The sequence below is a fragment of the Bombyx mandarina genome, chromosome 19 (assembly GCF_030267445.1).
Source record: "Bombyx mandarina strain Sakado chromosome 19, ASM3026744v2".
Taxonomy (NCBI): domain Eukaryota; kingdom Metazoa; phylum Arthropoda; class Insecta; order Lepidoptera; family Bombycidae; genus Bombyx; species Bombyx mandarina.
In genome coordinates, this window is record NC_143225.1 from 6,698,102 (window position 1) to 6,714,237 (window position 16,136).

At 34.7% G+C, this 16,136-nt stretch overlaps 1 protein-coding gene across 3 annotated transcripts in view; it reads right to left on the minus strand.

The window, feature by feature from the left end:
- Positions 1-387: 387 nt before the first annotated feature.
- The window catches only part of LOC114244182 (tripartite motif-containing protein 2), a 33,714-nt gene continuing 17,965 nt past the window's right edge, over positions 388-16,136 (minus strand). For 2 of the 3 annotated variants that reach the window (XM_028175914.2, XM_089735150.1), the window contains exons 2-9: positions 6,873-6,997; positions 5,688-5,962; positions 5,483-5,602; positions 4,835-5,056; positions 3,903-4,117; positions 2,476-2,702; positions 2,227-2,393; positions 388-1,311 (exon numbers count right to left, since the gene is read on the minus strand). In XM_028175914.2, the coding sequence (XP_028031715.2) occupies positions 835-1,311; positions 2,227-2,393; positions 2,476-2,702; positions 3,903-4,117; positions 4,835-5,056; positions 5,483-5,602; positions 5,688-5,962; positions 6,873-6,927 (1,758 nt within the window). In that variant the 5' untranslated portion in view covers positions 6,928-6,997 and the 3' untranslated portion in view covers positions 388-834. Of the gene's footprint in view, positions 1,312-2,226; positions 2,394-2,475; positions 2,703-3,902; positions 4,118-4,834; positions 5,057-5,482; positions 5,603-5,687; positions 5,963-6,872; positions 6,998-8,553; positions 9,141-16,136 lie in introns of those variants that run through there. The other variant, XM_028175921.2, reaches the window with a different exon arrangement.

Below are 16,136 nucleotides of genomic sequence, written 5' to 3' on the forward strand. Positions count from 1 at the left end.
ACATGGAAAATTTAATATGTATATACCTATTATACCTACTTACCTAGTATACGATATACTATACTAGTATGTGAAATACTTATTTTATGGTGTAATAAAATAAATAGCCAGTGGTTAATGCGTATTAAAATTAATATTGTGCGAGTTTAATGGATATTACGATAAATACCATAATGTGATACCGGCCTACCTCAAGGCTGAATGTCGCAGTCGCGGTTAATAGAATAACGGCTCTGCGCCCTTCAAACAGGATCGTCATTTTTTAATGACTACTCGTTAGAGATAGACACGGTGTCCCCATTCCGTTTGGACTCATTATAAAAATAAGCAATTATTATTAAAGAATTAATACTATAGGATTTAGGTGATGAAAATAAAGCAACAATAAATACGTCGTTTATCGTATATATTTCAAGTAATCTATGTTGTGAACGAATTTAAATATTCTATACCGGTCTATTTTCAAAATCGTAATCTGTATTAACTCATTTGGTGAAACAACTAAATTTATATTACTACTAGCGGACCCGACAGACGTCCTTTGAATGCATACACAAAATTTCATTCAAGTCGATCCAGCCGTTTAATTGCAGTATAGATAAATAACCTAGATACAGACTGCAACGCCAACTGCCGGGCTGATTTGTGAATCTAAACTATCCAGGGCGACACTAAAACGCATACAAAAAAAATCATTCAAATCGGTCCAGCCGTTTAGGGGGAGTTCAGTGACATACGCACATACAATAGAATTTTAATATATTACTATGTACCCAACAGACGTATCACAAAAACATATATTATGAATAGCATAGAATTGTTTTTCATGGAGATTTACAGAAAATTCACGGTGTGGTTTTTGGTATCGCAAATTATAATATCTAAATGCTTTGTGACGTGTATTCCGGATATCCACCCGAATTTGCCGGGTTGAGTGCCGAAGCCTCCGAATACTCTGACCAGCTGTCCTGTCGGCTTGAACACCTGGACTCTGCAATTCCCAGAGTCTCCAACTAATATATAGCCCATAGGATCTACAGCCAAAACTTCTGGTTGTCTGAACTGGCCTTTTCTCTGACCCGTAGAGCCGAATTCGAGAATTTTTCCTTTGTCATTTTTATTGTACACTTTGACGCGTCGGTTTCCGCTGTCCAGTATGATTATTCGATCGGCGGTCAGGGCGACCGCAGTTGGTGTGTTTAGTTCCGTGCAGATTACTTCTTTGGTTTCCCACAATGTGGTATTACCCGTTGGTTTCAGTTTGTTATAAACTCCTATTTGGTCAACGAATTTTCCATCAGGCTGTATAATCTGTAGAAGTATAATACCGCTTTTAGGCTTTAATATAATCTATAATAAAAATTATATTACATATACTACATTAACTATTTTATAAACTTTAAAAGTTAGTTAACAAATATCCTAATTTAAAGTTTGTGTTATGAATAATATAAGGTTTATAAGACAAAGCTTGTCCAACTATTATCAGAAAATCCGCCTGATCACATTGAGTTGCAACTACAACTTTCTCGACGCGTCATTTTTTTAACTCTCACTATTAAAATCAATTTTCTGGTTTGCCAAACCAAGGCTTACCATTTTCTCAGGTCGTAAAAATATAAGCCAATTTAGCCACTTAATATACGATATTACCTATCTAATATAATATACGAAATATATTGTAGGTATATACTAATGATAGATGATTGTCTCCAGTTAGAGGATTCAACACAGGGGGAAGAGGATGAATTTGTATCAGAAATGCAATTAATATATATTTTTTTAATCGTAGTATCAATCTTACTGTTGGATAGGTGATAGGTTTTTACATACGTATACAATAATTGCCAATATACATTTATAAATATCGTTGTGAATATTTCAAAGGGGCTTACAGCACTAAAACTAAAACTATAAAAAGTTACGAAAATCCTGAACCAATGTTGACAACAAGTAAAACTGTGTTGTGGTAGCCGTCATAGAACACAAGATATATGACAGAGTCTGAAAGACGCTAGCTAAATTTTCTAACTAATAGTAGCGACGCTAGCTAATAGTAAATTATATACAAGATCTGATTTGGACCATCAGTCTACCGAGCAATATCACCCACTCGGAAGATATTGCCTTTGTTATTATCCTCAAAATTGCAATATTAGATTTTCAGAAAAATTACACCCTGTACGTACAAGAACTAGTTGATTACTATTAGAACCATGATCTTACCTGTACCCTATCGTTTCCAGTATCAGCAACATAAATAAGATTATTAGCGTTGTCTGTGGCAATACCCTCGGGAGAGCGAAACATGCCGACTCTGCTGCCTTTATGACCGATGGACCTTAAGTACAGACCGTCTTTGGAGAAAACATGGATGCAGTGTTTCCATTTGTCTAGAAATGAAAAAAATCGCCAAACTGAATTTCACATAATCCTGACGTGGCTTCGGCTCACTGAAAGTAATCTCCGACTTACCGGTGACATAAATTTCGCCCTGACTCTTCATAAACGCGATCTGGACAGGACATAACATCTCATCGCACGTCAGACGCGTCACGATCTTCGCTTGCGCACGTTCTACCACCATCACGCTATGACTGTCCATTCCGCAGACGTAAAGATGACTGTCCCACGGACTCAGACCGACACCGCTCGGTCGCGAGGTTTTACGCCACACATAGTGTGGTATGAAATTACGGGACCTAAAAATATTTATGTGGTATATAGATAGGTAGGTTTTATTCTCGTGGTGTTTAACTATGTTCATTTAAACATAATTATATAAAATAAAACAACTTTTGCGATCTACGATTGCGGTAGGCCTTGTTGGGAACTAGCAATATAGGACTGCGGCTAATGCAATAAATTTGAGATTTCGTTCTCATAACTCAAAATAAGCGATACCTCTCCTTACTTAATGATATCTGTGGACTCGCGTGAATGCTCAGCACATTTTTTCACAAATTTTTCGCTGGTATCTTATGTTCACGGGTTCAATTTGAGAGACTTTGCTAAGGTCAGCCCTAGCAAGAGCAGTACTTCGCAGAGTCTACCACCCGATCGAAATAAACTCGACATCGAGTCGACTGTGGATCACCTGTTTATGTCAAGTTTATAGGCAGACCAGCACACAGAACAGAAAGCACGTGTAAAATTAGCGCCTAATTGGTACAAACATATCCAATTTAGTAATGAATAATAAGTATTTCACTTTTCATCTGCTTATTAATTGAGAAAAATTGTTTGAAACGTGCGCGCGTACCGAGTAACACGCGAGTTTTATACAGAAGCAAATAGTTGTTAATATTCTTGATCGTTTTACGTGTTTCACTATAGGTATTAGTATAATAGTCTACAACTAAACTAAACGTAAGGTGGCTGAAGGTTTTTGGAACTCAAGTAAGTAATTAAAATTTTCTTTTTATGAAATGTGATGTCGAACTATTTATTGGTACGTTTATATTATTTGATAGCACGCAACAAGATGAATCAGTAAGGCAACTAAATTATAAGAATAAATCTTGTTATTAACAAATTCAATAGTAATGCTAGCAATGTTCAATTTAGTTCTTTTTTAATGAACATTTTTTGGCACAGCCGTATGACAGTTTCTCTGACAAAAATATACATATAAATTTCCACGAGAATGTATTTGTATGACGATTTGAAAACTATGCTGTGCCGTGAAGCAGTAATGCGTTTCGGTTTGAGGGGTGGGGCAGCCGTTGTAGCTATACTTGAGACTTTAAAACTTATATCTCAAGGTGGGTGGCGCATTTACGTTGTATATGTCTATGGGCTCCAGTATACATTTAACACCAGGTGGGCTGTGAGCTCGTCCACCCACTAGGCAATAAAAAAAAACTTGGTACTGTTATCTAAACATCATGATTGTATCTTACCTGTAATAAATGACTAGACTCTCCTCGCTCTCCAACGGATCATTATGTTTAGATCCTTCAGACACTGGGTCTTCCGATTCAGCATCGACTGGTGTAGTTGAATCAACTTCCAACGTGAAGTTCTCTTTATCGAAAACGAATCCTTCCGTGTCCCATTTTATTACGTCCGTTAGTAATTGTATTGCATTTTGATGAAGATTCATGAATGTTGTTACCTTCAAGTATTTATTATTATTATTACTATTATTAGTTAATCGTTTTTGAGTCAAGTCTGAAGCTTTACACGCATTTAAAAACAATCATTTCAGTGTTCTGTGTTCAAGTAAGCAATGGCATCTTATCATGAAGAAGCTTTTACTAGTTTTTCGCTGTCGTTAAAGATGTCGTTAAAAATAATTAAAAGATACAGTAACTTTTGTTACAAATGTTCAACGTGTCACTTGAGATAGACACAATCCACCGAGTTTCATGTCGGACCTTCGCAGTGTATCGCAATTTTGATAAGGTGGTCGATTCAGCAAAGCACTGCTCTTACTAGGGCTAGTGTTAGCAAGTTTTCCCAGGTTGAGCCCTGCGAGCTCACCTATCAAGCCCTTCGAGGTTATGAACGATAAGGTAAAGAAAAAAAATTAGGTACTACTCATAATTCCACAATTACATAGATTGTAAATATATTCGCTGTTCCCTTTGTATTTTATCTCTTTATTTTTGATTGAATACGTATTTTACCAATCAGTACTTCGAAGTTTTGTCGAGATTTAATTACTATGATAAAACTGGCAACTTAGGCTTAGTTTGATAAGAAATATATTAAGTAAACATTATATTATGACGAATAATATTCGTGGAACCACAGAATTACGCCTATTGATAAATACATATCGTTCACCGTGTTAGAAGTCTAACACGACAAACTACTTAAAGATACCAACTTGTTGCTCGCCATCTATGTTAACGCCATCCGATACGGTCATAGCCTTCGAAGCGACTATTTTGGCTTCCTCCAACGAAGTCTTTAGCGCCATAGCAGACATATCGCCAGATTTCTGCAAGCTCACCGCTTCAATCAGCATATTGTTTTTGGAATCGATTATAGCGTTGATCTTATCTTCAGCCGTTTTGTTTATCTGTTCAGTAATACGTTCGCAACGATCCTGTGAAAATCGGATTTATTTTATCGATATAATTGTTTTTTATTTTGTATTTCAATATTAAAGGTATTTATTATTTATCTTACTATTCAGAATTTTCGAATTTTGTGCTAAAATTTTACATGTTTTCAATTTGAATATTATTATTTATTTTTTTATTGCGTGGATGGGTGGACGAGTTCACAGCCCATCTGGTGTTAAGTGGTTACTGGAGCCCATGGACACCTACAACGTAAATGCGCCACCCACCTTGAGATATAAGTTCTAAGATCTCAGTATAGTTACAACGGCTGCCCCACCCTTCAAACCGAAACGCATTACTGCTTCACGGCAGAAATAGGCAGGGCGGTGGTACCTACCCGCGCGGACTCACAAGAGGTCCTACCACCAGTACAATGAAATGTATCGTTCAAATAATAAATCACTAACCTTAAAATGTTCTATTTTGTGATTGAGTCGATTGGTAGCAGAATCGAGCTGTTTCAATATTGATCCTATTTGAGTTCTCATATCGTCTAAATGTTGGGACCAGCAGACACCGCAGAATTTCTAAATAAATTATAAAATATCTATATACATATATCATTGTCACTAATAAATAGTTTATTAGTTTTAAAATCAAATAATAATTTACCAATCTACAATGTTCGCATGAAGTAATATTTGTATTGTCACAATGGCTTTTGCAATTCGAACATCGGACCCCAACAGCGAAGAGATCCACGCTTTGAGTCCCAGGTGTAGTTGGAGTCGCTGGTGGCGTTTCTGGATTCTTCTGGGGCTTATTATGAATACCCACTATATTCAATAACGAATCTATGTATAGATTCGAAGGCAAATCTCTTATGAAATTCGGTCCTTGTACTTGTATTTTCGTTTTGCATATTGGACATTCAAATACAGGTTTATCTAAAAGAGAAGATGATTTGATTTGATTTGAATGGAAAAAGGAAAGTTTTTTTTATTTTTTATTGCTTAGATGTGTGGACGAGCTCACAGCCAACCTGGTGTTAAGTGGTTACTGGAGTCCATAGACATCTACAACGTAAATGCGCCACACACCTTGAGATATAAGTTCTAAGGTCTCTGTATAGCTACAACGGCTGCCCCACCCTTCAAAACGAAACGCACGGCACAAATAGGCAGGGTGGTGGTACCTACCCGTGCTAAGGAGAGGAAGAGGAAAAATGTGGTGGTACCTATACTACCATGCTACTCATTACTATCGCACAGCAATCTTTTCGATTATAAGGGGAGGAAAAATGCTATACTATTTTAACACAAGGGATATTTCGCCCTTATATCTCAAATTGAACTGCGGCATTTTCGTCGAAGTTATATGTTGGTTGCCGGTGGATCGTGAGATCATCTACCCGTTTAATAAATAGACTCAATTGAATCAATTTTATATTCATAATTTAAATTGTAGTTTCTTTGTTACTCTTAGTCTTTATAAATCGAGCAATCTCATCAATAAAACATATTTTAAAAAAGTATTTATCTAAGATACTGTTTTTTTATTTGCTATTCTTGGACATGAAAATACCAGTTTCGAACGCTGTCGAATATTTTAATTGTTGACTCAAGTCATAATTTTAAAACACGAAAATGAACGGTAGGAGTATGTATGTAATAAGTCATGAACACGAAAACATAAACCGTAATTTAAATAAGAAAAAGTACCCAAGAAGATGATCATGTTCACTTTCGAATTGCAATTAAAAAAGTTTCTACTCAAATATGGATGTAACAAGAAAACAATGGAACACCTACTACTTTCGAGTGGCAAGGAAAAGTTTTGACACAAAAATATACGAACCGCCAATATAAGAATTGAGACAGGTCATGCAGAATGTGTGCTGACATGGTAGCATCTTCGGATTGTGAAGTACGTCAAGACATAGCGGACACTGAACCAATTCCTTGATACCGCCCGCAGATAACCTTAATAAAAATAACACGTTAATGAAATCATAGCTCATTTGGCGGGTATTTAGATATATCTAATACTAACGGCCCGCTCCGGCTCCACTCGGGTCTTTAAAAAAATTTTCAACGGTATTTTTATTTTTTTAAATTAAATAACACTTACAAAAAGTGTCGCAATAAGTGTTAATAATAATGTGTTCTACAAAGTCGTAGTACATTCTATCATCAATAGTTTTCACAGGGCACGCGATGTAAAGAATATTTTAGGTAATTTTTTTACACCTTGGCTTACATTATTGGATTTTTAGTATGGATCCCTAATTTTTTCAAAAAAGATTATAGCCTATGTCACTCGGGAATAATATAGATTCCAAACAGTGAAATAATTTTTCTAATCGGTTCAGTAGTTTCGGAGTCTATTCAATACAAACAAACAAACAAAATCTTTCCTCTTTATAATATTAGTATAGATACAAATCGAAGACAAATCATCATCAAACGGCACTACAGCTAATCCATTATAGTACCAATTTTTAAGTTGTGACTTTGAAATCGTCTTTTTTAATTAGTTAAATCGAATTATTGCTACTAATGCAATTATGTGCACTACACACTACACCGAAGCAGAAACATGTACATTTGCTAAGTTTAGTACATATAATTGTAAGTTAATATTTCGCGAACCACAATCTAATGGCAAGGTAGTCAGCGAACGCGAATCATTGTTCAGCTCATAATTTGATTTGTAAAAAGCGTGCTGGACAAAAAAAAATCTTTTTAGTATTTTTTATTTGCAAATTCATAGTTTTATTGTGTGCCAAAATCATCATTAAAAGTTTCCTTGCGTTATAAATGAACTAGTAATTGTATATACTCCGATGAGTGCCATTAAAATTTACCTTATATTTTATAGTTATTCTAGTTATTTCCTACATCCACAAAGTCGTAATACGTAAATCGATTGCATATGCTTGTTATACGCATCCTTCCAAGAATCACGTACCGATTTGGTCATGGAGAAAACGAACGAACGACGAATTAATTTATAATTTCTAAAGGTCGTCTTTCAGAAACGTAATTGTGAATTAAAAGGCTTCTTTTTATAGGTCGTTTTAGGATAGGACTCTCGCCAATATTATATCACTAAATGTTATCCTTAATAGTATAAAATTATTAGACATCGCGCCCTTCAAACGAGAATACATGCTGTATTCGATCTCATAAAATACACACAAAGAGTAGTTAGTAACTATATATAATATGTGCAAATTTTGCTCGTTTCATTTTATTACAGGATTTTATTCCGCAATCGCGGCAGTAGTTTATTATCAAATACCAAGTTTTTTTTTTTTAATTGGACCTTTTCTTGTTTCGAATCTTGGTAGAATCAGAAGGCTACCAAGGCGAGTATTCTATTATGCCACAACACTATATCAAGTAATCGATTTGTTTCGTAATGTTTTGTATCAGCAAACTTAGTCATAACGATCTACAGTAGTAAACCTTAATTAAATAAGTCGGTCATTTAGCGAATGACGTAGTCTCATCATAACTTTATATTTAGTACTCACTTTCTAGGCTTAGAATCTGAAACGGAATTCATCGTCCGAGTCGCTAGTGAGTTGTGTGACCTGCACAACTCTGTGTTATCTTGAGACTGTCCCCGCGGCGACGGTGTTATTGGACTGATCGTTCCCAAAACGTTGTCGCTTTGCTTTTGACTATTCCAACGCTTAAGCGTAAAAAATGGTTTCTTTTTCACTTTATCTGCCATTCTTAACACCTCAACATTTCACGAAAAACTAAGTGTAAATTATCAATTGCTCAATAATAGATAAATCGCGTTTATCCGATAACGTTTTCATATCGATAAAAAAATTAGTTATGAATCGCTAAAATTACGAAGCGTTGGCCAAACAACTTGGCGTCATCGTGGTGGTAAAATATCATTTCTGTATGCGCAATAAGCGTAACATAAATTTTACTGATCCCCTCCGAGGACATTTATTTAAGTCTTACACGTTTTTGAGAAAGTTATCAAAATTTTGTAGGCTTCGAGGCTGCTATAATTTAGGGGTCGATGCAGTGTAACGGTAAAAACGAGTGAAGCTAAAAAAAAAAACGCTTTCGCCTGTGTCCAAGGCTCTTCTGTCGAATTCGGCACATTAAAAGCAAACCAGTGTGCTTAGTGCGAGTTTTGTAACGTTCTCACTAGCGAGCCAGTTTGCTCAAATTTGTATGCAATTGGAACAGCGCCCCTAGCGGCAAACGTACTCGGTGTTATTTTGTGAGTGCGAGTTCGTATTAACGTTGTGATCTCGTAACCGAGTAATTTTACCGAAATGAGTACTACGAATGACATTTGTGCGAGTGCGTGTTACAAATTAGTGGATTTTAACGTTTCGATCGAGTATTTCTTTAGTAGTTTTATTTTTCCAACTAGAGAGGCAAAAATATCATGCCATAGAACCTAATTTTTTTTTATGAAAAATGATAATATGGAGTGAAATGGATTTGATTAATTTGAAGCATTAATCAATTGGCATGGAATGAAATGAAATGAGATCAGATAATATGGGATAAAATATAATCTCTGCAAAATGCTGATTATATACTGAGATTTTTTTCAGTGGACCTTTTCGAAGACTTCGAGAAGCTACGTCCATCGGTTTTGTTTATTTTTTTTAAATTTTCGCACTTTCACAGATACTAAACAGTTAATAAACCCACGTTACTTTGTTATTGCACAGATGGGTGGACGAGCTCCCGGCCCACCTAATCTTAAGTGGTTACCGGAGCCCATAGACATCTACAACGCAAATGCCGCCTCCCACCTTGAGATATTAGTTCTAAAGTCTCAGTATAGTTACAACGGTTGTCCCACCCTTCAAACCGAAACGCATTACTGCTTCACGGCAAAAATAGGCAGGGTGGTGATACCTACCCGTGCGGACTCACAAGACGTCCTACCACCAGTAATTACAAAAATTAATTTTGCGGGTTTGATTTTTATTACATGATGCTATTCCTTTACAGTGAAAGTCAATCGTAAACATTTGATAAGTACGTATTTCATTAGAAAAATTGATACCCGCCGGCGGGATTAGAACACCGGTGCATTGCAAGATACGAATACACCGGACGCCTTAACCTTTAAGCCAGGACGGTCTCAAAATTACACTTATACACGAAGAAATATTAAATACGCATTAACTAAGAAACATTAAATAGACAAAATAAAACAATTCACACAATTTAGCTCCTCGCGGTCCCTCCAAAATGTCTTTTCACCTTTTTTTCCTAGTTGTTCAATTGTAAATGAATAAATCAAAATCAAATCGAGTTTACGTTCTATACGGTGAAAAATGAAGAATTGTGAGTGTGAGTTGAGATATGCTACTCGCTTCGCAGGGCGTTTATTCACCGAGAGCAGCAATAATATTGTTTCTCGTATATTGGTAGCACGTGATGTTTTGGCATTAGACCGTCTAAATGAAATACAACGCATTTTAACAGCATTTTAATGGGAACCAACTACTTTCAAAATTATTCGGGTAATGTCACGTGTTCAATACTATTTTGTACCTTTAGAATTAAAGTGGCTCAACCCAAAATTCTTAGTTTCTGGTAAACTTCAATATTGTAATACAATAATTGTATTTTTTTAGTTTTTCGGTTTAAACACTTTAAGGCATGCCATTTTATTTGAAAAAGACAGAAAGAGTACTTTGTCCTTTTCTAGACTAAAAGAAACTGTTTAATTTTATAAGCTGATAGAATAATATAGAAAAGAATAATAGGATACCCTCTAATCGTCACATTGGAAAAAGGTATGGCTTTATCATTTTATCATTTAAATAATTTTTTATTGCACTTATAAAACTAATTTAATTTACAATATGTAACTACATATATCTATAACTAATCCGTACTTGTCAAATTCCTCATAAATTGTCAATATTCTTAATAAAATTCCTATTAATAATATACAAGTGCAAATGTTGAGCTGCTTGCTAGAAATGATATAATAGTGTTTTGTTTTTTTGTTGTTTCCTTGTAGGCTGCCTGTAATAATCTAAATCTGTGTAAAAGGCAATAAATGATTTTATTATTATCTACTAATAGTAGTCCAGTGGTCGAAATTTGACCATAATTTATTTAAATTTTAAGTTTGAACATTATTATAGTTCTATTGTCACCTTTCTATTATCATCATTTCTATAATAATCATTGCTCTATGTCGCCAAGGCTACATTATAGAAAAATAATATTAAAGACAAAAAATATTAATCTATTCTCAATTTGACCACAGATTGATAAATCAATAAACAAAAAAAGTATAAATGCATGTGTGTGTGTGTGTGTCAAATACATGGTAATGTGTGTAAGGTTTTTTTATTCATTTAGTTTATTTTTTTATTGTTTATGCACAATTAAAAAAAAAATTAGCAATCTGCACTACTTCTCTATATTCTCTATAAGTGTGGGAAATTTCATACATCTCCGTCCGCGCAATTTTCGTAAAAAGGAGTCCAACATTTTTGCTGCACGTATTACCTACTTAAAATGTAGGTTCTTAATAATAATACATAAGTGTTTTAAAATATAAAACTAATCTTAAATTTTTTAGTTATACCACTTCCATTCTAAGGGTGCAATTTCGTAAACAAACTTTGCCGTAATGGCGTAACCTTTAAAATACACGAAAACTGCCCAGCATAAACATATTTTTTTAGTAACTTTAATAGAAGTATTAGAATTAGAAGTTTATTATAGAATTTATTTAATTGTAATTACATATTTAGACATACTTAACATAATTAATCTTGGAATAGGTAATTATTTCAGCTTTTTTTAATTAAAGAATTTATTTTTTACATAGGTTTAATCTTTTACCCGTTGAACGTTTATAAAATGATTGTATTTACGGTAATAGTGTTGATGATCTTCATTAGGTGGCCCAAATATACTAAAATTATTACGAGCATCCATCCTTATTTATAAATGTGTAAAGAAGCAAAATTATTATTACATTGTTCAAATTTCTATATAATTTATAAATATAAATCTGTACGTATGTACCTGTAAATATGTATATTGCGCGCGTGTGTGTGTGTGTGTGTGTGCGCGTGTGTATGTGCGTGTGTGTATATATTTCTATAATAGATAGGTACACAGTGTGCAATTCATTTCGAAATTATTCTTGCCCATCTAATGGTTGTCTGGAAGAGATCACTCTTAGCGATAAGACCAAGAAAAAATGTTTCACAATATTTATTCATTTTGTGTACAATAAAGAATACTCTTTCACTGGTGGTAGGACCTCTTGGGAGTCCACACGGGTAGGTACCACCACCCCGCCTATTTCCGCCGTGAAGCAATAATGCGTTTCGGTTCGAAGGGTGGGGTAGCCGTTGTAACTATACTGAGACCTTAGAACTTATATCTCGAGGTGGGTGGCGCATTTACGTTGTAGATGTCTATGGGCTCCAGTAACCACTTAACATCAGGTGGGCTGTGAGCTCGTCCATCCATCTAAGCAATAAAAAAAAACAACTCTATCTCGCTCTCTCTCTCATCAAACAACTCTTTAAAAAAAGCAATGATTTAATAAGAATTAAATGAAAAAGTAAAGAATTAATATGTATTTACAACTAGCTAGACGTCTATAAAATTTTCTAACCGAAAAAATATATGTGTATAAACCATTAGAATAGATAAAACCTTAAAAAACAACATTATTATTAAAAACGAAAGAAAAAATCTTGATATTGTATTGGTTTCACGGCAAAATTTTTAGTGACCACTTAACTTGCTTGAAAGTGAAGAAATACTCTCAAAATCCATTAATTTGTAACTCGCACTCGCACATACAATAATCGAGAGGCTCACTTCGGTAAAGCTATTCGATACATGAGACAGCAACATAAACAAACCTTCTCTCTCCCACAAAATGAGATTCATAAGCTTACCACTAGGTGGCACTGATACAAACTCACACAAATTAAACATAACGTTAACATCGACTGAGTAATTAAAAAAACTCGCACTAAGCACAGGTACATTACCCATTACCCGACTAATTATAAATATCGTTAGAAAGCTTGGCATTTCAATTAAACGCCTTAAAAAAAAAACTTGCGTGCTACCAATATAAAGGAAAAAATTATTGCTTCTAAAGATGAATAAACGTCCTGCAAATCGAGTAACTCGCACTCAGAGCTTCGCACGTTTCACCGTGAAGAGCGTACACTCGATGCGAGTCATTCGATTCGATTTTTGAAACTCGCACTAAGCCTACTGATCTCCTTATCGGCGTACGAAATTGTTTACTACTTTATTGTACTGTTAATGTTTCGCGCTACTATTTCCCAGTATCGACAACCGGTTGAACTGCTGCTTACGGCTAATGGACCGCATACCTTATATAAACGAGTCAGTTAATACGTTTAACTCAAGCGCTAAGATTACGACTACGCATATGGTATGACCAGATTAAATGGTCTTAATCGATACATACATATAACTAATTTAAATGAATGAAAAGCTGATGCGGTTTGTATATTAAATACCTATTTTACACATTTGCGTAATCGAGAAACGAGAAAAACGAATACTTCTGATAAAAAGATGAGGCAAACAAACGAGAATGATAATAAGAAACTATTTCGTGAATCCGAAAATTTAAAGAACATAAAGTGTTTTTTGACAAAGCTTTACAGCTTGTCTGCCTCTTTCTATCTATCTATCTATCTATCTCTATACATAAAAATGAATTGCTGTTCGTTAGTCTCGCTAAAACTCGAGAACGGCTGGACCGATTTGGCTAATTTTGGTCTTGAATTATTTATAGAAGTCCAGAGAAGGTTTAAAAGGTAGATAAATATAGAAATGCTCGGAATTATAAAAAAATAACAATTTTATTTTTCATTTGATGTGTCCCCCGTCGGACGGATTCCTTTTATTTGTTTTGAGTTTATTTTATACAAAAGTTTAGGTCTTTTATTTATCGATTGAGGCACTACGAAGTCTGCCGGGTCAGCTAGTACAATATAAAAGTGATAAAAATGTAAAACAAGTGAAAATAAACATACATGTAAACAAACATACATTTGAAGTCGTCGTGGCCTAAGGGATAAGACGTCCGGTGCATTCGTGTTGAGCGATGCACCGGTGTTCGAATCTCAGGCGGGTACCAATTTTTCTAATGAAATATGTACTCAACAAATGTTCACGAATGATTTCCACGGTGAAGGAATAACACCGTGCAATAAAAATCAAACCCGCAAAATTATAATTTGCGTAATTACTGGTGGTAGGACCTCTTGTGAGTCCGCACGGGTAGGTACCACCGCCCCGCCTATTTCTGCCGTGAAGCAGTAATGCGTTTCGGTTTGAAGGGTGGGGCAGCCGTTGTGACTATACTGAGACCGTAGAACTATATCTCAAGGTGTGTGGCGCATTTACGTTGTAGATGTCTATGGGCTCCAGTAACCACTTAACATCAGGTGGGCTGTGAGCTCGTCCACCCATCTAAGCAATAAAAAAAAAAAAAAAAAAAAAAATACATACAAAATTTTTGGTCGTTATATATAAGTATTTTTAAACATTAAATTAAATGTTTATTATATTAAATTTTCTAAGAAATCATTGCTGTCAGCGAATTAAAATTTAAAATAAAATCAATGTTGAGTTTTAAGATCTCTAATGAATACAACAATTACATTAATATACATATATGTGTATATGCTATGTAAATTAAAATTTCTGAAGAAAGAACTATAGTTTCTCGTTTTTAAACTTCATAGTTATAAATTTGTTTCAGACTCGTGCATTTTTATAGTTCGTCTGGAATTCAATAAGAAAAGTAATCTTTTAAACATACGTATTCGAAGTGCTGACCGTGTTACGCAAAAGCCTATCCGGCAGAGCAGGGTGAGCGACTTCGCGCTGCCAATTAAATTGTACGTTAAGTTCATTGCATTTCTCGTTCTCACAACTATGATGCACTTTCTAGAAATATTTTCGTTTAAGGTTAAGGAAACTTTTAGTAACAGTACTAAATTAGATCTAAGCAATAAAAAAATATTTATATTTAAACGGCATATATCTATTTATTGTATGCAGGTATGTATTTTCTTTAATCTTATCTTTTCAGAATTTGGGTAAATAACTCGGTTCTCTGGAAGAGATCGCTTTTAGCGATAAGATTGACTGTTTTTTTAATGTTGTTTTGGTGCGCAATAAAGTATACTCTCTCTCTCCCTCTCTCTCTCTCTCTTTCTCTCTCTCTAAATCAAATTACATATTTTTATTTAGTAATAAAAAATACTCAAAGCGGTCTTTCGGTAGGCAGCAGCTTGGCTCTGCCCCTGGCATTTCTGAAATCCATAGGCGACGGTAACCACTCACCATAAGGTGGGCCGTATGCTCGTCAGCCTAAAAGGGCAATAAAAGAAAATGTGAATAGTTGATCGCTATAAGATGATAAAAAGTGGATGATACGAAAGGTTTTGTTGAGAGATAGTTAGCAATTCATTATAATATTGAGTGAATATTTTTTCGGATTCAATTTTCGTTTAAACAGAATGGAATTTGCGTTATCTGAACGACGGGATTTTATTAAATAATTTAATGAGCTTCTTCTAAATACTTTGTATTTACTGGGTCTTTAATCGAAGTCAATGTGGCCTTTTATAAAACTGGCTATAGAGTGTCTCGAGCTAGTTATTACTTACCTACATATAAGGATTTGTATTTAGAAAGTGTATAATAATATGGTTCATCAGCGGGATGTAGGCAACATCGAGACTAAAGGACGAATCATAACAAATATGTAAATGCTCAATAGTTTTAAACAAACTGACGCGGACATGGCGCTCAAAAGCCGTTATTTTTTAAATAAGAAGCAGCTGTTTATTTGTTAGGTATCTGAATATTAATGAGATAGTATCTAGGATGTACATAGACTGTAGATGACTGTGGGTCAACAATGAATAATTTTAATTGGCTTGTCACACAATATTACTATTACCTCATTTCACACATGAATTTATGTACCTACCTATCTTACCTCCGGAATAAGTCTGTGTTTGGATTATTTTTTTCTGAATTGAGTCACTTAGGTGGGCGAACGAACTTACAGCCCACCTGG